General features: G+C 33.4%; 3 protein-coding genes and 1 long non-coding RNA gene across 8 annotated transcripts; 2 read left to right on the top strand and 2 right to left on the bottom strand.

Annotated features, from left to right (window-relative positions):
• Positions 1 to 6768: 6768 nt before the first annotated feature.
• LOC116776388 (uncharacterized) lies at positions 6769 to 7608 on the top strand. Its single transcript, XR_004353910.2, has 3 exons — positions 6769 to 6920; positions 7151 to 7207; positions 7378 to 7608. It is a non-coding gene; the product is annotated as an uncharacterized LOC116776388 (long non-coding RNA).
• Positions 7609 to 9812: 2204 nt separating this feature from the next.
• LOC116776198 (uncharacterized) lies at positions 9813 to 15812 on the top strand. 2 transcript variants are annotated; one of them, XM_032669322.2, is made up of 6 exons: positions 9813 to 9960; positions 10335 to 10509; positions 10714 to 10834; positions 11448 to 11607; positions 15276 to 15386; positions 15574 to 15812. In XM_032669322.2, the coding sequence occupies exons 1-6, from the start codon at positions 9904 to 9906 to the stop codon at positions 15769 to 15771; spliced, it is 822 nt and encodes a 273-aa protein (XP_032525213.2). In that variant the 5' UTR covers positions 9813 to 9903; the 3' UTR covers positions 15772 to 15812. The 2 variants fall into 2 exon arrangements, with proteins under 2 accessions (XP_032525213.2, XP_032525215.2); XM_032669324.2 differs by having other exon boundaries at positions 9814 to 9960; positions 11451 to 11607.
• On the bottom strand, positions 12974 to 14656 carry LOC116776197 (differentially expressed in FDCP 8 homolog). Its single transcript, XM_032669320.2, has one exon. It carries the CDS (start codon positions 14478 to 14480, stop codon positions 13161 to 13163), a length of 1320 nt encoding a protein of 439 aa, XP_032525211.1. The 5' UTR covers positions 14481 to 14656; the 3' UTR covers positions 12974 to 13160.
• A 1183-nt stretch (positions 15813 to 16995) lies between the features above and the next one.
• Positions 16996 to 25356, bottom strand: LOC116776216 (uncharacterized). 4 transcript variants are annotated; one of them, XM_032669350.2, is made up of 8 exons: positions 25211 to 25356; positions 23334 to 23460; positions 21948 to 22042; positions 21455 to 21558; positions 20818 to 20969; positions 20319 to 20393; positions 19941 to 20056; positions 16996 to 19802 (listed from the first exon to the last, which is right to left on the bottom strand). In XM_032669350.2, exons 2-8 carry the CDS (start codon positions 23452 to 23454, stop codon positions 18801 to 18803), a joined length of 1665 nt encoding a protein of 554 aa, XP_032525241.1. In that variant the 5' UTR covers positions 23455 to 23460; positions 25211 to 25356; the 3' UTR covers positions 16996 to 18800. The 4 variants fall into 4 exon arrangements, with proteins under 4 accessions (XP_032525241.1, XP_032525239.1, XP_032525240.1 ...); XM_032669348.2 differs by having other exon boundaries at positions 21948 to 22057; XM_032669349.2 differs by lacking the exon at positions 25211 to 25356 and adding an exon at positions 24927 to 25115 and having other exon boundaries at positions 21948 to 22057.
• Between the last annotated feature and the right edge of the window lie 55 nt (positions 25357 to 25411).

Here is a 25411-nt window from a genome sequence, read left to right on the forward strand (position 1 = left end):
GTTCATAAAATGCTATAAATTCTGTTATATTTAAGTATAAGGTGAAAAACTGTCTAGTATCAAAGTCTCTATATAAATAGAACTTCTTTAAGAAGGAGAGCAGTTTTATCTAATGCTTAAATGTAATTTACGCGTACACCTCTTAATAAAATACATTTTTCGTATATTATATTTACGTTTTTACAACTTAAGATTAAATTGTAGCAACCATGACAACTTGATTAATTTAATATTATGTTATAAAAAATATTTTATCAGTACGAGAAATGTCAAAAAGGAAGTCAAAGCCGCTACATCTGTGTCTGTGAGAAGGGGATCTCGATTTTCATTTTTAAAGAATTGTTTATTTTTTATAAGCATTTCATTAATGGATATAAACCACACATAATCCGCTGGGTGCGACACATTAAGCGCGACACGTGTAAGACCGGCGGGAGCTCAGCCCGGCCTCCCACCACCACCGGCTGCCAGAGTAGCTAGGGACCTCCCGGTGCATGAACAACAGAACTTATATATATACTCATTCGATAGAACGCAACGATACCGCGATTCAGATCCTCGATTCCGATTGGTCAATTCACATCTAGTTGTGAATCGAACATTAGTAAGTGCGATTTTTTTTTTTTAATTTTAAGTTTATTATAATTCTGTTTGTTTATTATTAAAACGTTTTAATGTTTTCTTAAACATTGTCTTATTTTATTCTACTTTAGAATATGTTACATGAATATTTATTGGAGATTTTGAATGTAGAGATAAATGTAGAGTTACTAATTATGTTATACCTTCGAACTTGAATCATTTATTATATAAGAACTAATTTGTATATATTTTTCTTTTAACATAAAGAAATATTTGCATAAACTCTACAATTTCGTACTTAGCTCGCTTGTGTTGAGTAAAAGGTTAGATGACCTAGTTAGCGGATGGAAGGTAAACATGCAATTTTAGCTCTTGTTTCATATATTAATAAAGTGTAATTTCGTCTAACGTACACATTATAACTCTACCTACGATTTTAGATCCTAATTTGACAACTATATTTACGTTCAGAAAATAAAAATCTAGTGTTCTATGTTGTAAATAATTTATTCTTGTATTCAATATCCGAATGTAAAAAGCCTCATTTAATTTAAACATTAAACACGATTCAAGTGATACTTTCTTTATTTAATATTAAATTAAAATTATTCAATTGAGATGATTTAAACTTCATTTTAAATTTAACTTAGTACATGGAAAGTAAATGATAGTGCGAATCCATTACAATAATTATATCTAAGTAAAAACTAGAATATTAATATATGTATATGTTACGTTTTTAATGAAAGCATAATAAATGATAATAAAAATACATAATACATCAAAGCATATTAAAGATTAATCAATATTTAAATAATTGATAAAAACTCAGTCAGTGAGTTAATTTTAGCTTTGAAATCGTTTGAAGATTTGCCTTTAATACGAATATCATTTGTTAGCTCTGTGTAATGCGACATGTGATAGATGAACGAAAAAAATTCACAAAACTAAGAGATGTAATAAAATATTTACTTTAATGTGAATAATTTAATACATTTCATATTTGGGGTCAAATATATATATATATAAAACGTAGCATAGTATATAGAGCAGTACGCGAGAATATCAAGAAATTGCTTGCAATCAAAATCTTTGCATCGGACAGACACTAATTGAATTTTTTTTTCTAATAATAGTTGAAATTAGGGAAATATAATAAAAAAGACGTGACGAGTATGTGACAAAGTATAGTTTTATTTTCATTTAATATATGAGGTGGTATAAATTATATATAATTTTATTTAAATTAAAATTAAAGTAGGTCCATATAGAGCCAAGTGAGGTACCTGTAGGGCTCTAGCGTATTAAGTAATAGAGACGAGGCAGTGTAACTGAAACAAAAGGCTTTTAAGGAAAACATTTGCCTTTGTTTTTGAAATTTTGCATTAGAATTTGAACCTTTTCTTATTTTAATACTATTCAAATATATAGATATTCTTAAAGTTCGTGTTATGACTAAATACGGAGCGTGAACAATTTTTCTTTCATAAACTTCATATTATAGTATTAACGCAGTTTATTCAATGTGAAACGGGAAACGCTTGGTAAGTAGTGAGATACAAAGTAGGGCTCAGCGTAGGATTCATTCAAATACTCACAAAGTTACTAGCTATAAACACAGGTGGTAAGGATAAATTTTTATTTTATGAAATCTATGTGATGTAGAGACGACAAATATGATATCTATCTGCCATTATTTAAACATATCACAGAAATTAATAGACAAGTAAGATATATTTAGTATTATTATTACGTATCTGTTTTTTGTTGTCTATTTAATTTTAATTTAAAATAAAACTAATTCAAAATGTTTAAAACGAGACACAAATAATTTTTCCTATACAGCTCGTAAGGGGAGAAGGTTGTGATAGGGAATTTAAATTGATTTCTTTTTATCTATATATAACGAGATCAAAGTGTTAATAGTATTTATTATATATATAGGCTTATTTTTATGATATCATACAGAAATATATATCATAAAACATTCGGTTTAACCGTCTGTAAATACAAATTGAAAACATTGTTATTATTCTATTAAAACTATTTCCGGTTAACATTCGGAATAGAATTCAAAGTTAACAGTGAAAATCTAAAATTAAACGAGATACGAGAGCTTAAAAAAAAATATACCCCTGTACCCTTAATACGAGTTACCACGTCCAAATACATTTGAAGATTGAAGGAGGATCTATATCAATCGGAAAACTTGTGGTAAGGGGCAAGCTATCTCCTGTGATCACTATATTAAAGCTGGTCGAAGAGACGTCATTTTATACAACTTTGAAAGATACAAAGAGTCTCTCGCCTATATCCGGATGTAATACAGACGTTTGCGGATACTATCAATGTAATGAGATCGTTTATATATTAAAAATAACTGTTAATAAAACCGTAATAATTAAGTTTTATGATTATTTTTTATATATTCTTTATAAATGTGAAAAGTCTAATTAAAATTTCATGTTAACATGTCAGGACGCGGGGCTTTTTTATACACAGCTAAAGATCTTTTATGTAGAGCCAAGGGTTAATATGTTTTGTGTGGATATAACTCGACGTAACTCATATTACACCGGCAGAAGGTTTATAATCGCTTGTACTTTGGAAACCAAGAAGTATGTTAGTACATCTTAATGTAAAAGAAACCTGATTTCCACCCCTCCACTGTCTTACTTACAGAGTAATGTGAAATAGAGGCTCATAATATATCTATAGCTTGAAATCAATCTGTTTTGGATGGAAATATATAATAATATAAATGTAGAGCATGCACTGGTACGAGAAAAGAGCCACCTATGTGATTTTTTATAATATTTTTATGATTATAAACGAAATATCGCTAACAAAGCAGTTTAAATACAACGCAGGGTAGCGTGTAATGGTGAAAGATTCAATGATATTCCCAAGATGCAGCCTCTGTATCAAGTGCGCTCTGCTTACCTGAATCGCGCTAGTGATGTTTTCTCCTATAGTGGAATATAACGAAGTTTTTTTGATCTCAATCGGGAGTCCGTTGCCACAAGGTACGGTGGTCCACGCAGCCACCAAACTAGTATGCGGCGCACACTAAATTAAAATCCTTATTCCCACGACACACGGATGCATTTCAAGATTTGCCATTCTGTCAACTAGATGAAATTGCTAGAACGTACTTTGTACTCAGACTCAGGAGAATGACGAATACTTGGACTTCAATCAGTCCCTATGTGGTAGATTTGACTCCTTTTTTTGTTCTAAGAAGTGACTGAATAAATCTAATATTCACGGATTTACTATGCGTTCATTTATCATTTTTAACTGACGTCTAAGTAACTTCACAGCAGCCGTTATCACGGTACTGTCTGTAAAGTAACTGGAACGTCGGGAGTATGTACATATGTAGTTCAAAATAAATAAAAACTCGTTTTGATACGAAAATGTTAGTTATATTAAAATAAATACTCTCTAAAGTTTTCTATTTCATTATAAGTAACGAATACTTTAAGAACTAAAGACGAAATAATTTATTTATCATTAAAATAAAAGGTTGGAATATTCTCAGGACTTATTTTTAAATGAAAGCCATTTTTAAATTATTTGATTTTCTCCATTAAGATTATATACCATAAAAAATATGGGCCTTGTATTATATTATTTTATAATAAGGTATTGGGAAATCGTAGAATTCTCTAGTGTTTTTAGATCCCGTATATAGAATAAAAGTTTTCTAGTAAGTTTCAGTGGTCTCATAATTGTATTATTTTTTATATTTCAATAGTATAAAGTGGATTCAGACAAAGTTAACGGACGGTTCTGAATCAGTCGTAGATTCTGTGTAAGGTAGAGACACTACGTAAGAACAAAGGAAAAATACCCAAAATTGGTTAACTTTTGACGTCAAACTGTCAGTGTTAATCTAGATTAGAGAGAGATGAAACCTCTTAGCATTCAATGGATTTAACGTGCGGGTGCCGCGCCAGGTCCATCGTTGCAGGGAGAGGAGCTTCAACAGTGCCTGGAACTTGCGACCCAGGTGTAGGTTTAATGGCCCCTATTTAACGCGCGTTAAACGCTCACCTAAACTGTCCAAGCTTCTCTCTCTACCAAACCAAATTTGAAAAGAACCTACTAGGGCTGACTTCAAAGTACTTTCCTAGAATGAATTGATACTAATTCTGAACAGGTCCAAATCTTTTAGTAGTAGTAGAGATTTAGCCGTTATACCTCTCGCTCCCACTTCTACCGCGTATAAATCCACGACGAACCTATTTCGAGTGAGTTCGTTAGTGAGCTCGTAACATTTGTTGACCTTGATGGCATGGACTTTGGGGATGTTGGTAACCGTAACCGTACCGAACCGAACCATAAGCTCTATTATCACAACGCGTTTTAAAATTCGCGAATACTTAAATACCTATATCTGGTTTGGAGGCCGACGCACAAATATCCTCTGGGATTTTGTATTGTTTCTCATCCATCATTATAGTCCAATTCGAAGTCGCGTTAAGCATAGAGTAAGGCTTGACGTTTGATTTTATAGCTCTAGTGCCTTCTCTCACAAAACATATTGATCACTCGTTTGTGGTTACTTCTTTTTGCGCTCTGGCTACCGAAAGACTAACCGCTTCACGTATGATTCCCAGAACCCTATCGTACTTATTCGAGTAATGACCGCAATCTAAGAGTACCTACCCTACATCCCACCAGCAAATGCTTAGCAGTTCCAACTGCCTTTCCACAGATATAGCAAGGTTTTTTTGGTACCTTTACCCCATTTTGCTAAGTTACTCTGATCTGGGAAAATCAATTGGAACGCATTGAGATAAATATAGAGATAGATTAGCAAGGACACTTATTATATATTAACCCTAGGTATATACAATTCAACTTATTAAGACTAGAAGAATCTAAAAATATATTAAAATAGTTATAACATTGAATATTTTTATTTCTTTTCCTTTATTTGCATTCAAACAATACATTTTTTATATAATTGTACCAAAAACTGTCTCTGAACAACGCTGCGATTCAAGCAACTGTTTTTTGTTCTGCAAGTTCAATGACACATTCGTAAAATACAAAGTTTAGATACAACTAACGTTATAAGACAAGCGTTTCTGGTCGTTTTTGACGTAAGTCAAAAGTTGACAGCTGAGTCGATTTTGACGTAATTTGACGTACATAATTATTTGGAAAATTATATTTGAGGGACTTAAATTATGATCTTGGAAATATAACACAAGAAAATCAGCGTATATATCATAAAAAATAATAATAAATTTATTTTTTGTATTATTATCGTATGTTAATTAAAATTTGAATAATATGTGTAAGCCATCAATGAATCAAACTTGCGGTTTTTGAACTAAGTGCACATGTTTCTCATGACAAATTGACATTGTATGCCATTAATAAAAATATTTATATTATAATTATTACATTAGCATAATTATTAGAAATAATTATAGGAATGATCTTTTTACAATAATTGTCCCCTCAGGCCTCATTCGCAGGAGAGCTAAAAATTGTTGCTTCAAAACGCCGGGTTGGTGTTTTATGACGATGTGATTGTTCACGAGCGTTTGAAAACCATTCTTGTTTCGGCTTATGTTACAGTATAACGTGATTAAGGCTTTCTGATAAACTAAAAGCAATAGCATTTTTTTCTGCTAGAAGACAAAAAAGCAAAAGGCATTCTGATACATTATTATAGTAGAGATACATAAAACGAAACCTCTCATCATTCCATGGATTCACGGTGCGGGTGCCGGGTCCATCGTTGCAGGGAGAGGAGCTCTAACAATTCCTGGGACTTACGACCCAGGTGTTATACAGATACCGTAAGCGCGGATCTCCGGACGGCGAGCAAGGATAGCTTGTCAGTACTAGTCCTACTTGTCAGAACCAGACCTAGTCAGTAAGAGTCTGACACTCCCTCTTGCCCCACCCAGGACAAGAGGGGTCATATGATGAGTTTCCCCTTTTGAAAAGACAACACGTAAAGTAGTCTTTTTTATTTTCGAATGTTTAAAAAAATATTTAACTATTTATTGGAAATAGAGAAGACTTAAATAATACTTTAAGATATCAACATGCGCTTTGCGATAACACCTCTACTGTATACAACCGATGGTTCTGTGTTAAGTAATAAAAACAATCCTCGGGTATATTAAATTTAAGCGATAAAAAAAGGCTGAATTGAGATTTATTTAAAAATGCATTCGTTTTATTTCAACGCTTTTATAAGTGGGCAAAAAAACGTCCCGTGCGAATGAGTCTTTATTCTGTTCGACTTAATCGACGGGTGAAATGTTAATGAAATTATTTACTTACGTATAATGTACTGAAATTTTACAGTAAGTGTTCAATTACATACTATTTCCTATCCCTGGCTTCGCTCTCGATATAAAGAGACTAGGTAACGTCTGATGTCCAAGACCCAAGTCTTATAATGCGTACAACATTTAAAATAAAATGATTCAGTTGTTTTCCCCTATTATATACACAAATATACACATATATTATAATCATATATAAACTTTAATAACTGGTCTTTGTTGTAAGTTTAAATATTTGTAATCGATAGACTCTGGTGTGACCCCGGCTGACCAAATTCGTGAAAGATGACGCCCACATATTTTGGGTATGCTTATAAGTGTTATCGTTACTACATACGTATCGTATCTCGTATCTCATTGAATAAACTACGTTAACACTATAACGTGAAGTTTAATGAATAAAAAACTGTTAACGCCCCGTATGCAGTGTGCGAACTTGGAGTAAACATACAGATCTTTTTTTTTTATGACGCAGGGAAACTCTTTTTACGAGCCGTCTCACCGGCCCTGGTGGGGCCGGAGAGGATGTGTGAGACTCGGCCTGGGCAGGTCCCTACTCACTAAAACCACTGCGAAAGCCATCGGCCGCTATGTTGGTGCACCCCGGATCTGTCAGCGACAGGGCAAAACATACAGATCTGTTCAATATTCTGACTAATCTAAAACAATCTCAATTGTATTTTCATATTCTTTAATATTATTTAGAAGCATTATGGAGAGAAGATTCCTGTCAATAGCTCCCGGACATTATAGACTGTTTTTATTATTTAACTCTGGTTGCCAAGTTTATCTATATATAATCAAGCTACAAGTTAATTATTTCATAAGTGACAGTTAAATGTTTAAAATCGTCACATTAACTGCGTACTTTAAAAACCAACTGTACTATCTTGTTAATATATTTTCTATGTTAAAAAAATATACTATTAACCAGTGTTAAATATAATATATATGTTGTAAATACTAGACTTTTCAGAGGCTACTTTTTCATTACTCTTTCTCAATATCCTCTCAACACTTTTTGATTAAAACTAAATGCAAGAGCAGTAAAATGAAACAAAATAATATAATTATTGATAATACATATCCAGTAAAGGTATTGAATGAAAATTTTATATTAGAAGATTTTCTATATTTTCTCATTGTGCACTATGGGCAGTTTTCCGATTACAGAGCGAAATGCGACTCAGTGGCGACTGGCGCACAATGCCCAAGTGTGCTAATGCTTAGTTGGAACGTGAATTAGTTTTCGAGTGCACCAGCAGAGTGCGCTAAATTCAGTGTTGAGAATAAAAATAGTCATACAAAAGAATGCGTCTGATATAAAAAATGTATGTATAGTTTTAACTTTTAAAAAGAAAATGTAGTACATTTAATGTATAGAATATAAAAAAAAAATAGTCAATGTTTATACCTCCACCCATCTTTACATTTACTTTTTAACACCGTCTGAATTAACTTTGAGCATTTCGAAAAAACTACGATATGACGAAAATTAAAAAAAAAATCTTAACAATAAACAATACTAATTAGTAACGATAACATAAATAAAAATACGATCAATGCCAACATAAAGAAAAAACAGCTGTTAATTTAATTGCAAGCATCGCGCGAAAGCAGTATTTTTGAGAGTGCTTGATTGTACGAAGCGTTGCTGTAGTTGAAACATTCAACGTTGACCATTACGCCGCACATTTGGAAAACTACCTATGTTTACCATATGACAAAAAATAATTCATGTACCCTATAATACATATGGCAACCCCAAGACGCGCGCATGTCCAAACAACGTCACCCGCAACCAAAACGTCCCTACAACAACATTTATTTATAATATATAAAAACTATTTACTAAATAAATAAAAAGAAGGTAAGCAGAAATTTCCTTATACAAATTTATTTGTGCTTTGTAAATTTATAAAATTTTAATCACAACGTCCCTACATTATTTATTATTAATACGATATATTGATGACTTTGTTTATTTGTTAATCAGTTTTACATGAAGCACATAGGTTTTCTTAGAGTTGGCTGTTGTCGATTGGCTCATGTATGTCCATTTTAAAAAGCATGTTAGGTTAGGGTAAAGATAGGACAGGGGTTAAAAGGGAGGATAATGATTATAACCGATTTCTGTCAAATATCTTTTATAGACAACTAAATATACTGTAAGGATCAGCTGATAGTAATTACTAGCTATTGTACGCTTGTTCAGTGTGTATGGTCAATATAAACGTAAAAGTTATCATTGATGACTCTCCTCGCATCATAGTAATAACGTAAATTATTTTATGAGACACAGGAAACGCTTCCTACGTAGTGTGACGACAAAAACTTGTATTAAGGCTACAGATGGACAAACAGAAATGTTATAAATCCTATACTTACTGTTCCTATAAAACAGTGATTGCTAATGTTGGTCTCATTCTATAGTTTTCTGAATGCATTACTCCACGAGAATAGATTTCGTTTTTAACATAGTATTTATAATACGAGTTTGTACACGCGATCTCGTTCACATCTAAATAAAAATTAACCTCCCTCTTATATTAAAGACATGGGAATAAAAAAGGCTCTATATATTTTTTGTATTTATAATATAAATAAAAATCTCATGACCCCAATCCAATGTTAGATACGATGAATTTAAATTTTAAGAAACTTAGACTAAATCAAAATTAATAAGAGATATTTAGTAAATATACAATAATAAACAAAGTATTGATCTGTTATAACGACCTATCTGTCATATAAACTCAACATGTATGCAAAAGAGACGAAGCCTCGCATCATTCCATGGATCCATCGTGCGGGTGCCGGGTCCATCGTCGCAGGGAGAGGAGCTTCAACAGTGCCTGGGACTTGCGACCCAGGTGTAACTTCAAAGGGCCACTAACGCGCGTTAAACGCTCACCTCCACCGTCCAAGCTCCTCTCTCTACCTTAATATTATTTGTGTAAATAAAATTAGTGTCACATAAAATCTCGCTTTAGACACTGACATGGCGGCCAACGGCACGGGTGCTGTCTTCTTCCTGGGCACGAGAGCGCATTACCAGGTAACCGACAGTCATATAGTAATAACTATTTAAAATAATTGTTTTCTTTACAAATTGATAATATAATTAAACTATATTAAATTAAATCGTATTTTTTTATTCATCTAAGATATATCCCGCCATAACTATAGGTAGATGATAAAAAACGATATGTATGTGTGTTCATACTTGCATTACTCACGAACGTGACTAACGGAGTACAATTTAAAACAACGAAAGATTGTTGGATATAACGATAATAAAATATAAAAACGTTTAAGGTATCAAATAATTAGATTTAACGAGACCAGTTAAATTCTAAACCTTTAGTAAATTTTAATATAAACATCCTTATTCTGAAATAATAATAAAAATGATTCCTATCAACAATGTAGGTTTTGGAACAGCCAAGTAATTACGATGCGGAGAATGGGAATGCATCGACTGAGACCATATACCAGAATAGGTCTGTCGAGGAGCTATGGCCGGCGGGGTCGAAGGACGTGAAGTACGACGGGAACTACAACCAGGAAAAGGTCAATTGGTACACCGAGGACTGCGAGGTTAAAGGTCAAATACCTATGTAATGTTATAGTCATGAAATCTAAGACTTTCAGTATTCATTAAAAACTAATATATTTGATTACTAAGAGTTTTTTTTTAATTAACTAATCGCGAAAACTAGATGACTCGTCTCGAATTTTATTTTGATATTATGTTAATTTTAGTGCTCTAGTCTATAATATAGTCCAGTCTAGACTTTATGTCCTACAGTTCTTGAGGTGAGAGGTGACAGTTGTATTAAGAGACGTACCAACGGACGCTCGACGGAGGCTTTGCTGTGTGATGACGTAAGACCTGCAGCCGCTGCGCTCAATGACGTTGAGGAAAAGACGTAAGGAATAACATATACACCTGGACACCTGGATAATACAGCATAGAACCAATGTCATCCAGCTCAATGAGTTTATTACTAGTCACATATACAGGGTGTCCCAAAACTCAACGTCACACCGAAACGGGGTGACAGGATTGATTGTAACTAACCATCATGAGAAAAATCAGAAAAAATATCTATCCCATGCAGTTTGAAAAATGATGGCCAAAAATAGTCTTAATTCTAGAAAACTCGGGGGAATTGTGTCATTATTATTCACTGTGGTTCTAGAAATGTTATTTATGGTTACGATTCCAAGGTCTAGGTTTTTCTCAAATGCCCATAATTTTTCAAACTGCATCCAGGGATAGGTATTTTTTCTGATTTTTCTCATGATGGTTACAATCAATCCCGTCACTCGTTTCGGTTTAACGTTGAGTTCTGGGACACCCTGTATATAATTGTTTTGAAAATACAAGATATATTAAAAGAAAATAGTTTCTCTTTTTTTTTATACAAAACTATTTGATATTTTCTATATTCTGTTATATTAATAACTCGATTAATCATAAAACATAACAGTAATAACGAATATATATATATATAAATGTAAAGCAATTTTTCTTCAAAGCAGCGAATTAAAAGCTAAGCCACGTCGTGTGTCTCTCCTTTCATACCTCACGTCCCTCGCGCGGCGGAAGCGACCCTCGGACAAGCATTACTTACAGCATATGGAGAGTGTGCTCAACACCTGCACCTACAGGGAGTCCTGCAGGTGTCTGGACTGTCAGGTTAGTAGATAACCACGAATACACACAGATGCATATACACTCGCGCACGCGCAACACACATATGTGATTAAGATGAGACAATAATCATTTATTCGCTTCACATAAGATTCTGGTTATGAGCGTTATAAATTAACCTTCTAAATACAGCATATATATAAACATACTCAAATGAAAATTGTATAATTTAATTAAATACCAAAAATATATTTATAAATGTCAAGTATTTACGTATTCGATCACCTAATATCAAGTACCACCTTATTTCTACTTATATATGCCAAAGATAATAGTTGTATTTGTTCTTATTTAATTTGTATATGATTATTGCTAGTAAATATTACACCAAGACACAACAATACATATATATGTACATACATATAAAATCTCGCGACACTGACTGACATATAAGCCTATTAATGCGTACGTAATGTTTAGAATGAGATGGAATCTTCCAATGTCCTTAATAATTAAATACATTTATGTGATGAATTACTTGTATTTATTCTTATTTAGATGGATGAGAAAATTATGGTCTCTAACCTCTGTTATAAGTACTATAATTTCGATAAATTCCGTTCCATGTTGTTTGTAAAATAAAAATAAATATTCACTATTACACATTTACGTTTATGTCATTAGAACGATCATAAGGTAATTTGTTTAAAAATTATAATTTATCTTTTAGAATAAGATCAGTTTGCATGAATGAAATAAAATAGTTATTGAAAGATTATACATGTCACCCTTTATATGTTATGACAGTTGTCACTTACTAAGCGCGGGAAAAAATGTAAATTTAAATAGTCTGTGTAATGCTAACAACTTTGTCACCTCCATTCTACACGACACTGGCAGAATATACTGTGCACGTCTTTGCACGTATGAAGGCCATATTATAAAAAAAAATGCTAACAAGTTAAGAGCAATATAAAACACAATTACTTAAGGGGAAGATATTAAAATTTTATTCAGGAAAACAAATTTTTAACAGTATAGATTAATTTATTCTCATTTACAAAAATAACTTCATGGTGTGCAGCTATGTATAAAGAAAATTGTATTGTTAGTATTTTATTTTACGTATATATTTCTATATTATTTTTGAGAATTAATGAAAGTTTAAATTGGTTATAATTAACATATTTCAGGAAATTATACTTTCGATTAACGGGTGGATAAAATATAAAAAATATGAAAAATTTATTATTTTAAGTATATAATATTCACCAATGAATTCCATTAGTTACTTTAATCATAGTTTATTATAATGCATAGCAAAATTTTATGTTATCTTAAATTTTAAATTGGCTGCATACAGAAAACTCAGTTCATGATTTTGTATGGAATAAAAAAAAAACAAAATACATTAATTCAGTAGTAATTTATTTCATTACGCAAAAATAAATATTGGAGCAATTGTTGTGGTTAAAGCCAAAATTTTTGAACCGATCGTAACAGCACCAACATATATTAAAATTATTCAATCTTAGAGCATAAAATCACGGTAAAGTTGGTCAAATTATTGCTATCAACATTTTTAAGCTAACAAGGCTTTATTTAACAAATTTATCGATATCATATTCTAGGTTAGTGTCTACATCATCTGTGGTGTTAATATTTTTCTTTCTTTCTCCCAACCTCAAACATTTCAAGCAATTCTGCCCCTTCCTGAGCCAGCAGCCTCTGTGGTACATCGAATTGCACTTGTCACACATTATTGCTCCGCTGTCGAATGGATATAAAACCTCATTGTTGCCGCATACCTCACATAAATAACCTTTGCCTGAACATAAAGAGCAGTTGGTGATGTGCAACCTGCATACTTCCGTTAGTTCCGTTAGCTGTGTCTCGAGGCTGCCATCGTTGATGGCTTGTAAATGTGACATGCTGTATTTCCTGTTGACATCACCAAGCTGAACAAATAACGGTGATAGTAGATTTGAGCCTTCACTACAAGCACACAAGTAACGTTTCATCCATTCCAGATCTTTCCGCATCTTATGCACCCATTCAAGTTCAGCTATGAAGCTAAATAGTTTGGAATTAACATTTTCTACATCAATGTAGGGCCGAGACCAAGATAATGTCAGCATCTGGTAAGCTAGTCTCGATATGTATCTTTTCTCCCAATCCCAATTGTGGACGACCCTAGCCGGTATTGGGGATAGATCATTCCAATGACAGGTTCCACAGAAATACATCCCGGTGTAATCACAGAGACGAGGCTCATTCCATGAGTCTTTGAATGTTAATGGTGTATTGCATTCCGCACACTTGTACTCCTGTGCCGCTAAACCTTTCTCTGGACATATATTCATCTCGAACTGTCCCTTCTCTGTCATAACAACATGCGCACACACTCTACAGATATCGTCGACGCATTTGTAATGACAAATGTAGCCGCAGTCCTTACATATATATGAACTTTGAACAATACTCCATATTACCCCGCTGCAATGATCACAGTATTGTTTACGATTGCTAGTCGTTGTCTGTTGTTCGAAGTGGTGACCCTTAATTGCCACGCGAGACCTCAGTTGACCGTCGTTTTCTTTTAAATCTTCTAAACGCAGTCTCAATTCAACTAAATATCGCACGAGCCACTTGCGTTCATCGGAGCACTGTGGGCTATTTAAAACTAGCTCTTTGCATTGATTGATAGCTTTCTCCACTTCCTCTTTCGTAGCTGAGCTGTGTATTTTGAGTTTCTTATTCGCTATAGACTTCGGAATGTAGTTTGAATCGTAACTCTCGTCAGCGGAGACACATCCGGATGTGGAAGACGATGATCTGGAAGTCACATCGACACTCCTGGGGCTGCAGCAGATTAAACTATTACGATACTTTGGCGAATCGTTCAGGGTTGTGGCCATGATTGTCTTGCACTAATTATAGTTCCTTATCTGCAATACATTTTAATACACACTGTCCTCTTTACATACTTATTATAACAATCTCGTTAATGCGTATGGACCATATAACGCTCATAATATATTTTCTTTGTTGTGAACAAAATAAGTGATGAGTAATGAAATAATAACATAAAGCTATATGTCAACTGTCAGATACTTGACAAGAACAAAGACAATTTTGACGTTTGCGTAATGTTTTTTTTTTTTTTTTTATAAATTATCATATGACGATTAGAATTATATGATTGTACCAGTTGATGATGACGTTTATTTTATTTAAATGATTTTGTTTACTTTATGTAATTTCTACGTTAACTAGAACATTACCATAATCTTGTGGGTTTTCACCGTTACATTGTATTTAAAGCTTATGTTTACATAACAGTAAATTAAATTAAATTCTTTGTTTCTGTTTTTAAAGATTGACTTATAAGTACTTCTAGAATTTTAGAAGGTCGTATATAAATAATTTCCATGACCTCTGGCTGGTTACAAAAATAGTTTGATAGCATATTATTATCGTAAATCTGAAAAGGTTTTTGTTGTCAACGGTTTGAACTCATTTATAAATTTTTGATAATTAAGAATTCTGTATACCTTAGTCAGACTGTATTTCATTACAGGGTAACGTTACTAAATTAAGTTGAATACAGAAATAAAAAGTCTTATTATTTAACAGTGGAGGGTAACTAAAAGTTTTGATGATAAATAATGTATATATAGATCTATTTTAGAATAATTTTTCATTCATTTCAGAGCCGTTACTTCGAATGCGACGAGGACAGTGACGGCTACAGTTCGGACGACGACTACTCGAAATACAGCGTCAAAGAAGACATTCGGACACCGGAAGAGATAGATGATGAGGTGGCAAATATATTATAATTAGTTCTTAGCATTTTAAAGGCTGTGATTTACAGTTTACAGCATAATAATACATCGCTTTACATTCTTACTTATTCTTTATATCTTAACTCTACTTTCTCCATTACCTTTATTGTTATATTAATTTGTAGCAATAAAATAAACGTGTCATTTATTTAAATTATTCCAGGTATTTTTGGATTCCCCTGAGAACGATAATACGTCGACAGATCTCCTCCTCGACGAGGGAATACAAGAGGAGACGATAGATGAAGTCTCTGAAACTGATAGGGAAGATGATCAACAGTTGAAAGTTGAAGTGGCCGCGAGCACGACGGCTATGTTCAACCTCCTTCTGTATCATCCTTTTTCGTGTAGCATTCAATAAAAAAAAAATCTTAATAAATAAAGTATTGGCTTGTTTCTGAACTTATTGTTATTTTTTTTTACATGCTTCATTGTGCTTTTAGATGATATTAATTGTTAATAAAAAAAATAAGATTTCACTATATATAAGTAATGATATAATAAGGAATTGTTCTTCGTATAGGATAAATACAACGCACATTTAGGATATTATATATAAGGTGTATTAGGAAGATTTTTTTTATTTATAAATTCCGTAGCTGAATGTTTCCTAGCTGTGCCGTCAGAATGATAAAATATATACAAATTTATTATATTATATTATATTCCTAATAAGCCGTTCACCAAATGTTGACAGATGAAAATATATTAGCTATCTTAATTACAGATTTAATATATTTACAAAGTGTATCGAGAATTAAAATATATTTTGGTCAATTCAATTATATATATATATATATATAGTCTCAGAACTAAGTACCGTCCTTGATTGTTGTAGTTAATTTAATTTTATTTGAATTAATTCCTCGATTACAATTTAATTTCCGATTTTTTTTTTAAATAAAGAAAGCTATGTAGTATAGTGTATTCAATAATTTAAGGCGAAGACACTTGTAATTTCTATACGAACGATATTAATTTATTAATTCTAATTCTCTACTTGTTTTTTAATTAATATCATGTTATGTTCATATCAATTAGTCCTACATACATTATGCTGGAATGAAACCAAGTATTTTTTGTACTATAAGAATATACAAGAGATCATGGCATCGGGTAGATATATTATGTGGAAGTAATAAAAAATGTTTCTTTAAGGTAAACAAAATAATAATTAAATGTTCAATTTACGAATTTACTTTAAAGATATTTACAAGTCAAATTATTGTTTGTCTCTAATAAGTATTATTACTTCTACATTTTTCCAGCTATTTCTGTGATTCCGTTCTCTTATATATATATATATTTGACCGAATAGGTTTTAATAGTTGTGTCAAGTAAGCCATCATTTTATTAAGCGATTTGATAGTATAAGTATATTTATTTTTGTTGTTGATTTTGGTCATATTTTTTAATGTCCACTTATTTTGTTAATATATAATTATAGATTAAAGTATTGTTATGTTTTAGGACTACTTTAAAAGTGTAATATATATACATACATACATACATACATTTATATTTTAAGCCCAAGGTTTCCCTTATTGCTGTTTGTTATAATATGTTGCAAAAATAAAACAATAAAGAAATTAAATTCCATTTTATTTCCAGATTACATAATTACCAAAATCATTCCGGACTATTTTATAACAAAACTAACATGTCCCTCGGTACAACAAACCAAATGTTACTTCTTAAATACAAAATCTACTTCAATTATATTACATTACGGGTCACAAATCATTATCCTACACCCGCCGTCCCGGCTTGCAGCGTGGCGGGTCATTCACTTATCGCGCGGATGGGCTGGTGAAATGTACAGTGAATTTGTGTCATTACATTACCTTAAAACGAAGTGTTTTTTTACTCGGTACAATTTTATTCTACTATATACAAATTACAAACCGCCCCGATCTCTACTCTATTGCACTATAAATACAGCAAATTTTGCTTTACACTTAGCACGAGTGTGTTTGACATTTCAAATTAAAAATAAAAATTTTGACATTTGTTTTTTTTTTTAATTTCATTCAAAAATACGAGGACAGGATTTCACATAATCAGCCGTTTGTATTAATTCATATATAATAACTTAGTTTTAAGTGTGAAAGTCTTATGTTGTGCATTCTATACAGGTACGTTGTTTAATTTCAGTCGGTGATCAATATTGTAACTGACATTATATTGTATTGCTAACAATCTATGGAGACTTTCGTTTTCGATTGCAGCGTGTACTTTTTTTCTTTGTTTTTTTTTTCTTTTGTATTTTCTCTAAATTACTATTTAATTATCTATATATACACGACGCACCACTTAATTTACTATTAAAATAAATTCCAAGTATTGAACTAAGCATTTATATTTCCGAGTGGTACAACCGCCAGCGGTATTGTCTTTTGGATTGGGCACCTATTACAAGCGTGTGACGTCACAGAGCGTGTGACGTCACAGAGCGTGTGACGTCACAGAGCGTGAGACGTCACAGAGCGCGTGACGTCACAGAGCGCGTGACGTCACAGAGCGTGAGACGTCACAGAGCGCGTGACGTCACACGCTCCCAACTACATGTACTGGTAACACCACAGAACGAGAATAAATTATTTTTTTTGTCCGTCAAAGTTTTTTACATAGACGTGAATGTTTTATTCCATATAATTTCAACCTTTTATAAGATTCGTAACAGTTCCAGCGCAGGTATTCGAGTGTCTCGTTATTAAAACGCTTTAAATTAAATATAAAAATATTACCTTTCGAATAATAAGCTAAAATTTATATACAACTAACCGTCTAATCATAATCGCGAGCTGTTTCGGGAGCCCACAAGCTGAGCACGGAGCGGGTCAGCCGGCTTTAGGCACGGTGATCTGTATTTGTCATGATTGTTATAAATTAATATAATTGAGCAAATTATGTTTACGGAGAAACGTATCGAGCAAGGCACTGTCTGGCTCCGCTGACTTGTAAGATTGGTTAAAAACAAGATATCTACATGACATTAGCTATGTGAAAGGAGGTTTTACATTATTCATCATATATATATGTATATATGTGTGTGTGTGTGTGTGTACTGGAATACATAATGTAACCAAGAATTTTCAGTGACTTTCATTTGTTTTACATTAATAATATGTATGCTAATGCTATTGTATCATATATTTTCAATTAATTTAGTTACTTCTGAGACATTATCATCATCATCATTATAGTCGTATTGTTTAAACCGTCCCCGTGAGTTGCAACTTAAAACGTCATTTAGTAAGTTTTTTAGTAAGAAACAAGTAATAATTTAGGGTTCGCGTTATAAATATCGTATCGTGAGATCCGGCCCGTACTTGAAATTTCTTTGTCCGTTAAGTACAGATGATTCATCACCCTACACGTTACACTTCATTAACTGTTGTAGTCCTTGTCGCAGCGGTCGTCGTGGTCCCAGTACTTGTGGTTCTTGGGCACCTCTGTGACGTGTTTCCGGGGCGGGGTCTTGTCGCCGTCCCTCGCCCTCCCTGACCTGGAATCCCTGGAACTCCTGGAGGCCGAGCGCAGTCTCTCTCCGTCGCTGTCGTCGTTAACATTATCCTTGGAGAGCTGTCTGCTCCAGTTCCTGTTCTTGGCGTCTTCCTTATCCGGTTTCTCCCTCCGCCAGTTCTCTATGGGGCGCCTGCTCGCCGTCTTCTGGACCTCGTTGTTGATCCTCTCGACCCTGTCGGGCCGCTCGTTGTACTGCGGCACGTATTCCTGTGCTGTGTAGTTCTGTGCGTTGTTGATGTTCTGTATGTAAGCTCCGTCCCCCTGCTGGAGATAGTTGGCGTAGTTCTCTTGATAGTTGAAGTTCGGCGGCGGATAGTCTGGTACCGCGTAGTTCTGCATGTTGGGAGGCATCACCGTCGGATTGAACACCGTTTCCGTTTCCTCCTTCTGTTCGTCCGTCTGTCTCCACGAGTTCAGATCGTATCTCTTCGTCAGATTACTCTTAGTCCACGTTTCGAAGCTGTCCTGCGTCAGTTGTTCTTGACGTAACAACCCAGCACCGGCACCCAAAATGGGGCGTAGTTTCGGCTTGGTGTCCTCGTCTTGGTTGATGCTTATCTGCGACATATTCTGGCTGACCTTGTCAGTTTCCGTTTCCGTTCTGTGGTCTTCCTTATTCTTCTTCCACGAGCCGTAGCTGACTTCGCTAAAGTTCTCGTCCGTTGTTAGATCTAGATGGGCAGCGTAGAACTGTTGCAGCGTGTTCGGAAGCGGCAGAAACTTGTTGAGGCAGAGGTCCGCGGATAAGAGCAGCCAGATTATGCTAACGGGTGGAGGGGAGAGTAGGCGCAGACGGATCGATATAGAGAGCTCGTCGAGCTCCTGGGACAAGACTGACAACAGTTCGCGACCGTTCTGCATCAGCTGAAACATATATAAGCAACATTAATTTCACATAGAGTTTTGAATTCACACACATTTGTGTGATATCACATACAAATTCCGTTTATATCTGAGCGTTGGCGTGATTATATACAGATTTGTTAGCGCAAGTATAGTTACCTGCGTGGCTAGACTTCTGTGCGCTCTAAGATCGTCGCTGGCTAGCAGAGCTCGCATGTATTGCAGTAAGGGGCTGGCCAATATGTGCACTTTGTTACCGTTACAAAGGCGAGCCTCTGAAAATTATATATATAATAACTAGATCACACTGATGCATAGTGAAAACACAGTGAGGCGTTACAAATATAACGTTCATATATGGCTTGTGTGGTTATGTTGATGAAAATTGATTAATTTTCGACTATTATTAATAATTTTGTATAAGAGTAACACTACACAGACAGGATCCGTACCTGTTACTTACAGATAAAAAACAAATTTACAAAACACACACACACATATATATATATATATAAGATATATAAGTAGATATAATACCTGCGAAATAATCTCCCATGAGATTAGCTGCGTTTATTAAGTAAATGGGATTGGATCTCTTCAACGCCTCCAGCTCTGTAAAGAAGAGGTTTACATTATTACTGAATTATTACATAATATTAGTTTTCAAACATCTATATGAGATGATTAACGCCACCACCAATTCTGACGTCAAATAATATTACTGACAGTTTGCAGTTTGTATCGTTTTCATATTAATATTTATCTTACTAAGGACACAGGGAGGTAAATTAGTTGTTTAGTAGTAAAGTGTTAGTTATGAGACAGGAGAGGGTAGTTACATATAAATTGAATATAGATGAAAAAAAAACCAAATATATTCGTATGTACTACGCCTTATATTATTTCAAACTAAATACTCCCGACGTCTCGGTTACTATGCCACAACCGTGACCACGGACAGACGATGTTGTAGTATTTAAAAACAACTAAAAGCAATCCGGATATATTAAATTAATTTAAATCTTATATATCTTACTAGTGAAGGTCCCCTGCATGATGACGTTCAGTAACGTGGTCCTAAGTAACTGTTGCCGCTGCTGCCTCGTGAAGGACGCTCCGACTGCCGCGAGGCGACGGCACGTGCCAGCACTGCACAGGGCCGCCGCACGGAAAGACGCGAACGCCTGCCTGGAAAATATAGCAAAAATATTTGTACTATATGATAAAAAATTATTGCAGATTGATTAGATTTGTATGCGACTAGTTTTTGCATGTGGCTTCGTCTGTTTACGTTTCAATATACGTATAGCTGACCGAGCAGGGTATATTCCGTATTAGAGACAGTTTACATGCAGATATTGGATTTAATTAAGTTTTTTTTGTTTGTTTATCAATCGAAAGGAATGAAAAGTATCGTAGGTTCGTCTCCTGGTTTTAAACTGCCTCCTCACCAATATTCACCCAAATTGGTACAGCCGTTCTTGAGTTATAAATAGTAAAACTAACAACTTTCATATATATATTTATATATATTCGGCTAGTGTTTTCGTGACTGGATAAAGACTTAAGTGGAATTTAAGTTTACGCCTGTGATATAAAACCTAAATATTATCTTATGACTACAAAGATATGGCAATAGTTTGAGTTATATATCTCTAGATGTTATAACTTACTGTAACCTGGCCTCGTCCGGACACATGCTGGTGACGGTGGTCTCGAAGTGACGTAACTTCCGGTTGAATTGTATGCCGTCTTCACCGGGAGAGAATTGTTCCAACTAATAACGGAAATGACATTAATTAAGTCGAAGATATCGCTTCTATTTCCTATTTTTTTTTTGTGTGAGTTCGCATAAAATACCTTACTATAATCAAGTCTCTTAAATTATAATAATTATTTTTAAATTTAAAACTTTATATGCAACATAACTATCGTCCAACGAAACAAGATAAATAATGTAAACAAAGTTGTAAAGTATGTTGTGTTACAAATATATACAAAAAAAAAATCGTATATTCATCAATATATAGGAAACATTACATTGTTGATTATGTATGTATTATTTATTACAAACCGTATAAATACTTTTTTGATTTTGACAATGACATTGACATGACGTTAAAAATTTTGACAGCTAACTTTCGGCGGGAATATAGCGCAACTAACCAATATGAGTAGCGGCGCGAACTGTTCGTCCACGTGCAGCAGCTCCGCTATCGAGTCCTCGTTGTCGTCGTCCTTCTCCTCCATGACCTCTGTATCTGGAAAAAGGTTCACTGTTTACATAGATTAAACATTTAAAATGACATACTGATAACGACGCCAGGTCACACGTGAACAGCTAAGGACCATTGGAATGATTAGGGTAAATGAGGTTAGGTCTTAACAAGAGTTCCGGTTGAATTAAGAGAATCTATAGAAATAAAATTATTTTTAAGATATTTAAGAAATTACTATTTAGATTGTAAATAAATCTTTAAGTTACATTAAAATTATTTTAGTCCAAAAACTATATTACATGCATACACGCGTACATTGCATCTTAAAGCTAATTTAAGAGTATATATGGCAGTCATTTGCTATACGGCAAAAATTACTAAGCCGATTTCGATGTAACTTTAATAAAGTATATATATTGCAGAGTTCATAACACAGAGCTCGCTAGAGTGGGCCAGTTCATTGTGAGGAGGCCAAATAGATTGTCCCAATGGGAACATTTAAGAAAACAGTCATCAATTATAATTGACAAGTTAACTTATTGTGAAGATTGGTCCTAATTGATGGGACAAAATATTGATTGTACAGTAGTTGGTATATATTAGTGTTGTAGGAAATATATATATATATATATAATATTAAAAATTTTGTTTATCTACAGCTCTGTACAGTTCTCAAAGTTGTTGTAAACTTAAAGTCACTGAAAATCAAGTCAAAGGTCGTAGTTCACAAACTCCTCCTCCTAAGTGGGAACGCTCACTTGTTTTCCGAGAGTTTGAAGGCTTGTATAAACTTCCGAAGTTGTACAAAAACTTGTTGGACTTCAAAGAAATATCAACATTTCCGTTGCTTTGATTTAAATCATACTCGATGTATGTAGAGTTTTATAGTACTAATCATCATCATCAGCCTATCGGAGCCCACTGCTGAGCAAAGGCCTCTTCTCACATGGAGAAGGTTAGAGCATTAATCGCCACGCTCGCTCAAGACGGGTTGGCGATTTGAAACTGATAATTTGAAATTATAAGACCAGGTCTCCTCACGATGCTTTCCTTCACCGTCTGTCAGTGGTGTCTAAATACTCTTAGAAAGTACATATGATTCGGAACAGATCACATTGGTACTTGCCAGGTTTCGAACCCGCGCTCTCACGTGTGAGAGGCGGGCCTTTTAACCTCTAGGCCACCACGACTTATGTACTAATTATAATCATTCGATAATAAGGACTGTTATATATGTATTTTTAAAATTTATACATTAATATATATATACATATATATATTTCCTGTATTATATATGTGTGTATATACTGTATTATCTATATACAATTCATACCTGTAGCTCGGGGGCTGAGTTCCGCTAGTGTCCTGGCATTGATTTCGTCTTCCGTATCACCAGGACGAGGTTCTCTTAGATGATGTCTCCCGCTGTAACCCCTACCGCGACCCGATGACATTTTACACTGTACAAACACACCCAAAGTATAAACAAACGACATTATAGCTCGATGTACGAGTATATGACAAATGGGTCAAATTTAAGCAAACCGATGGCCAGTATACAGAAAAGATAGGAAAAATCTCTCAAGTTTCTCATTGGTCTCAACTTATCAGCCATAAAATAATATAGCAATATTCCATACAGACATATCCACAGGATAAGCACAAACTTTATGGCTATTATTACAGATTTATGACAAATAGATATAATAATAATAAGGAAAAGATAGGAAAATTCATTTTAGAGTCACTTGTTTGTTTTCTACTATAGCAAATATTCCGACTTTACTTGTTAATACATGAAATAATTACTATTAATGCTATCCTTCGAATAAGCTTCCATTGTCATGTTATTACAATTTGTATATCTTAAACTCAAGCTGATAATAACGTGTGTAGTTTTAACTCAAGACTGTAGGTATCGAGTTTTGTGTCACTTGTAAGGGGTAAGTGATCTTTCAAAATTATCATCTAATTTGGATGACATTATTTTATTTCATGCACTATAATGTAGGTTGTAAGTAAATTATGTTATATTTTTCCTATTACGAGATCTCGGGGACCGTTTGAGACTGATTGTCTATGAAACATGACCTTAAACCTCTGGTTTCTTCAATAATCAACAATTTATGTATGGTCATATTAAAATTAATACATTTTGTTGTTTAACTCAAATCTCAGAACCTATATTTTTACATACAGTTAAGACTATTAAGATTTAGACAGGACAGAAAATGGTATCAAAGACAAAGATCCTGGTTAATAATCTGTGGACCCTCTGAATCTATATAATACAACATTATCATTATATGTTTTGTATACAATTACAATATGTATTGAAGGTAGGTTTTATTCATAAAAATGTTTATTATCTCGGAATTATTTGTCCTTCTCTTGCATATTTAATGCAAAAGTAGTATATAATGATATTATAAAAATTTTCCATAAGGAGAAGTTGATTTCTCATCAAACTAAAGGCTTTTTTTGCTGTCACGAGCAGATATTTTTTTCCTAATATTGATTCTGCTTAACTTTCAACCTTAATGCATTTATAAATACTATGACATATATAATTTTCTTATTTATATAAGATAGTAATGTAAACATTTAATGTCAAGACATGTTTTTGTCACAGTAATCTTTTGTTTAATTTTTGACTTGACTTCATGCAAAGGTTATGGTGATTTATGATTATATAAAAACTCATTTCTAATAATGCAGACCTAAACAATTCATAAACACACCTTATTGTTAATATATGTGTAATGTATGCAAATATTATTTTTGCTCTCTCTTGTAACTAGCATCAATTATATACCAGGTGATATGTATTTATGATATCTAAGAACAAACGCCATATTTACTCCGTGTGTCGACTATATAACGGTATATTTACTTACTTAAATTATCAACACTTATACCAACTTACACGGTCACGTATTTTTTATTCGATGGAAACACATCACGAGAATTTATGATTGACGTACGTGCATGAACGAAACTATAAGAGATTTCACTTCATGTTTTATTTATAGTGTCCTATGTGACATGTTATAAGATGAAAATATTTTATAAACTGCCGGTATAATCTTGATGACGATGTTCCAAATATCTTTACTGTTCACTATTGATTACCACGCGACACAATTCCACTGACACCTGTAACTATTTGTAAACTAAGAAAAATAAAAATATCAATAAAATATAACTCACCTTAAGTTTATATTTTAAAACAGTTTTTGTTCCTTATTTATTTCCTAGTTGTTTCACGTAGCGGTTGTCATGCATTTCGTTTCCATATTGGCGACGCTAGTGATTCGAAAATTCGAATCTACAACCACAGACTGTTGCTATTTATAAAAATTACCTGTTAAATATAATAAGAATGTATTTTAAATGTAGTAATCAAAATAC

The sequence above is a fragment of the Danaus plexippus genome, chromosome 28 (assembly GCF_018135715.1).
Source record: "Danaus plexippus chromosome 28, MEX_DaPlex, whole genome shotgun sequence".
Classification (NCBI taxonomy): domain Eukaryota; kingdom Metazoa; phylum Arthropoda; class Insecta; order Lepidoptera; family Nymphalidae; genus Danaus; species Danaus plexippus.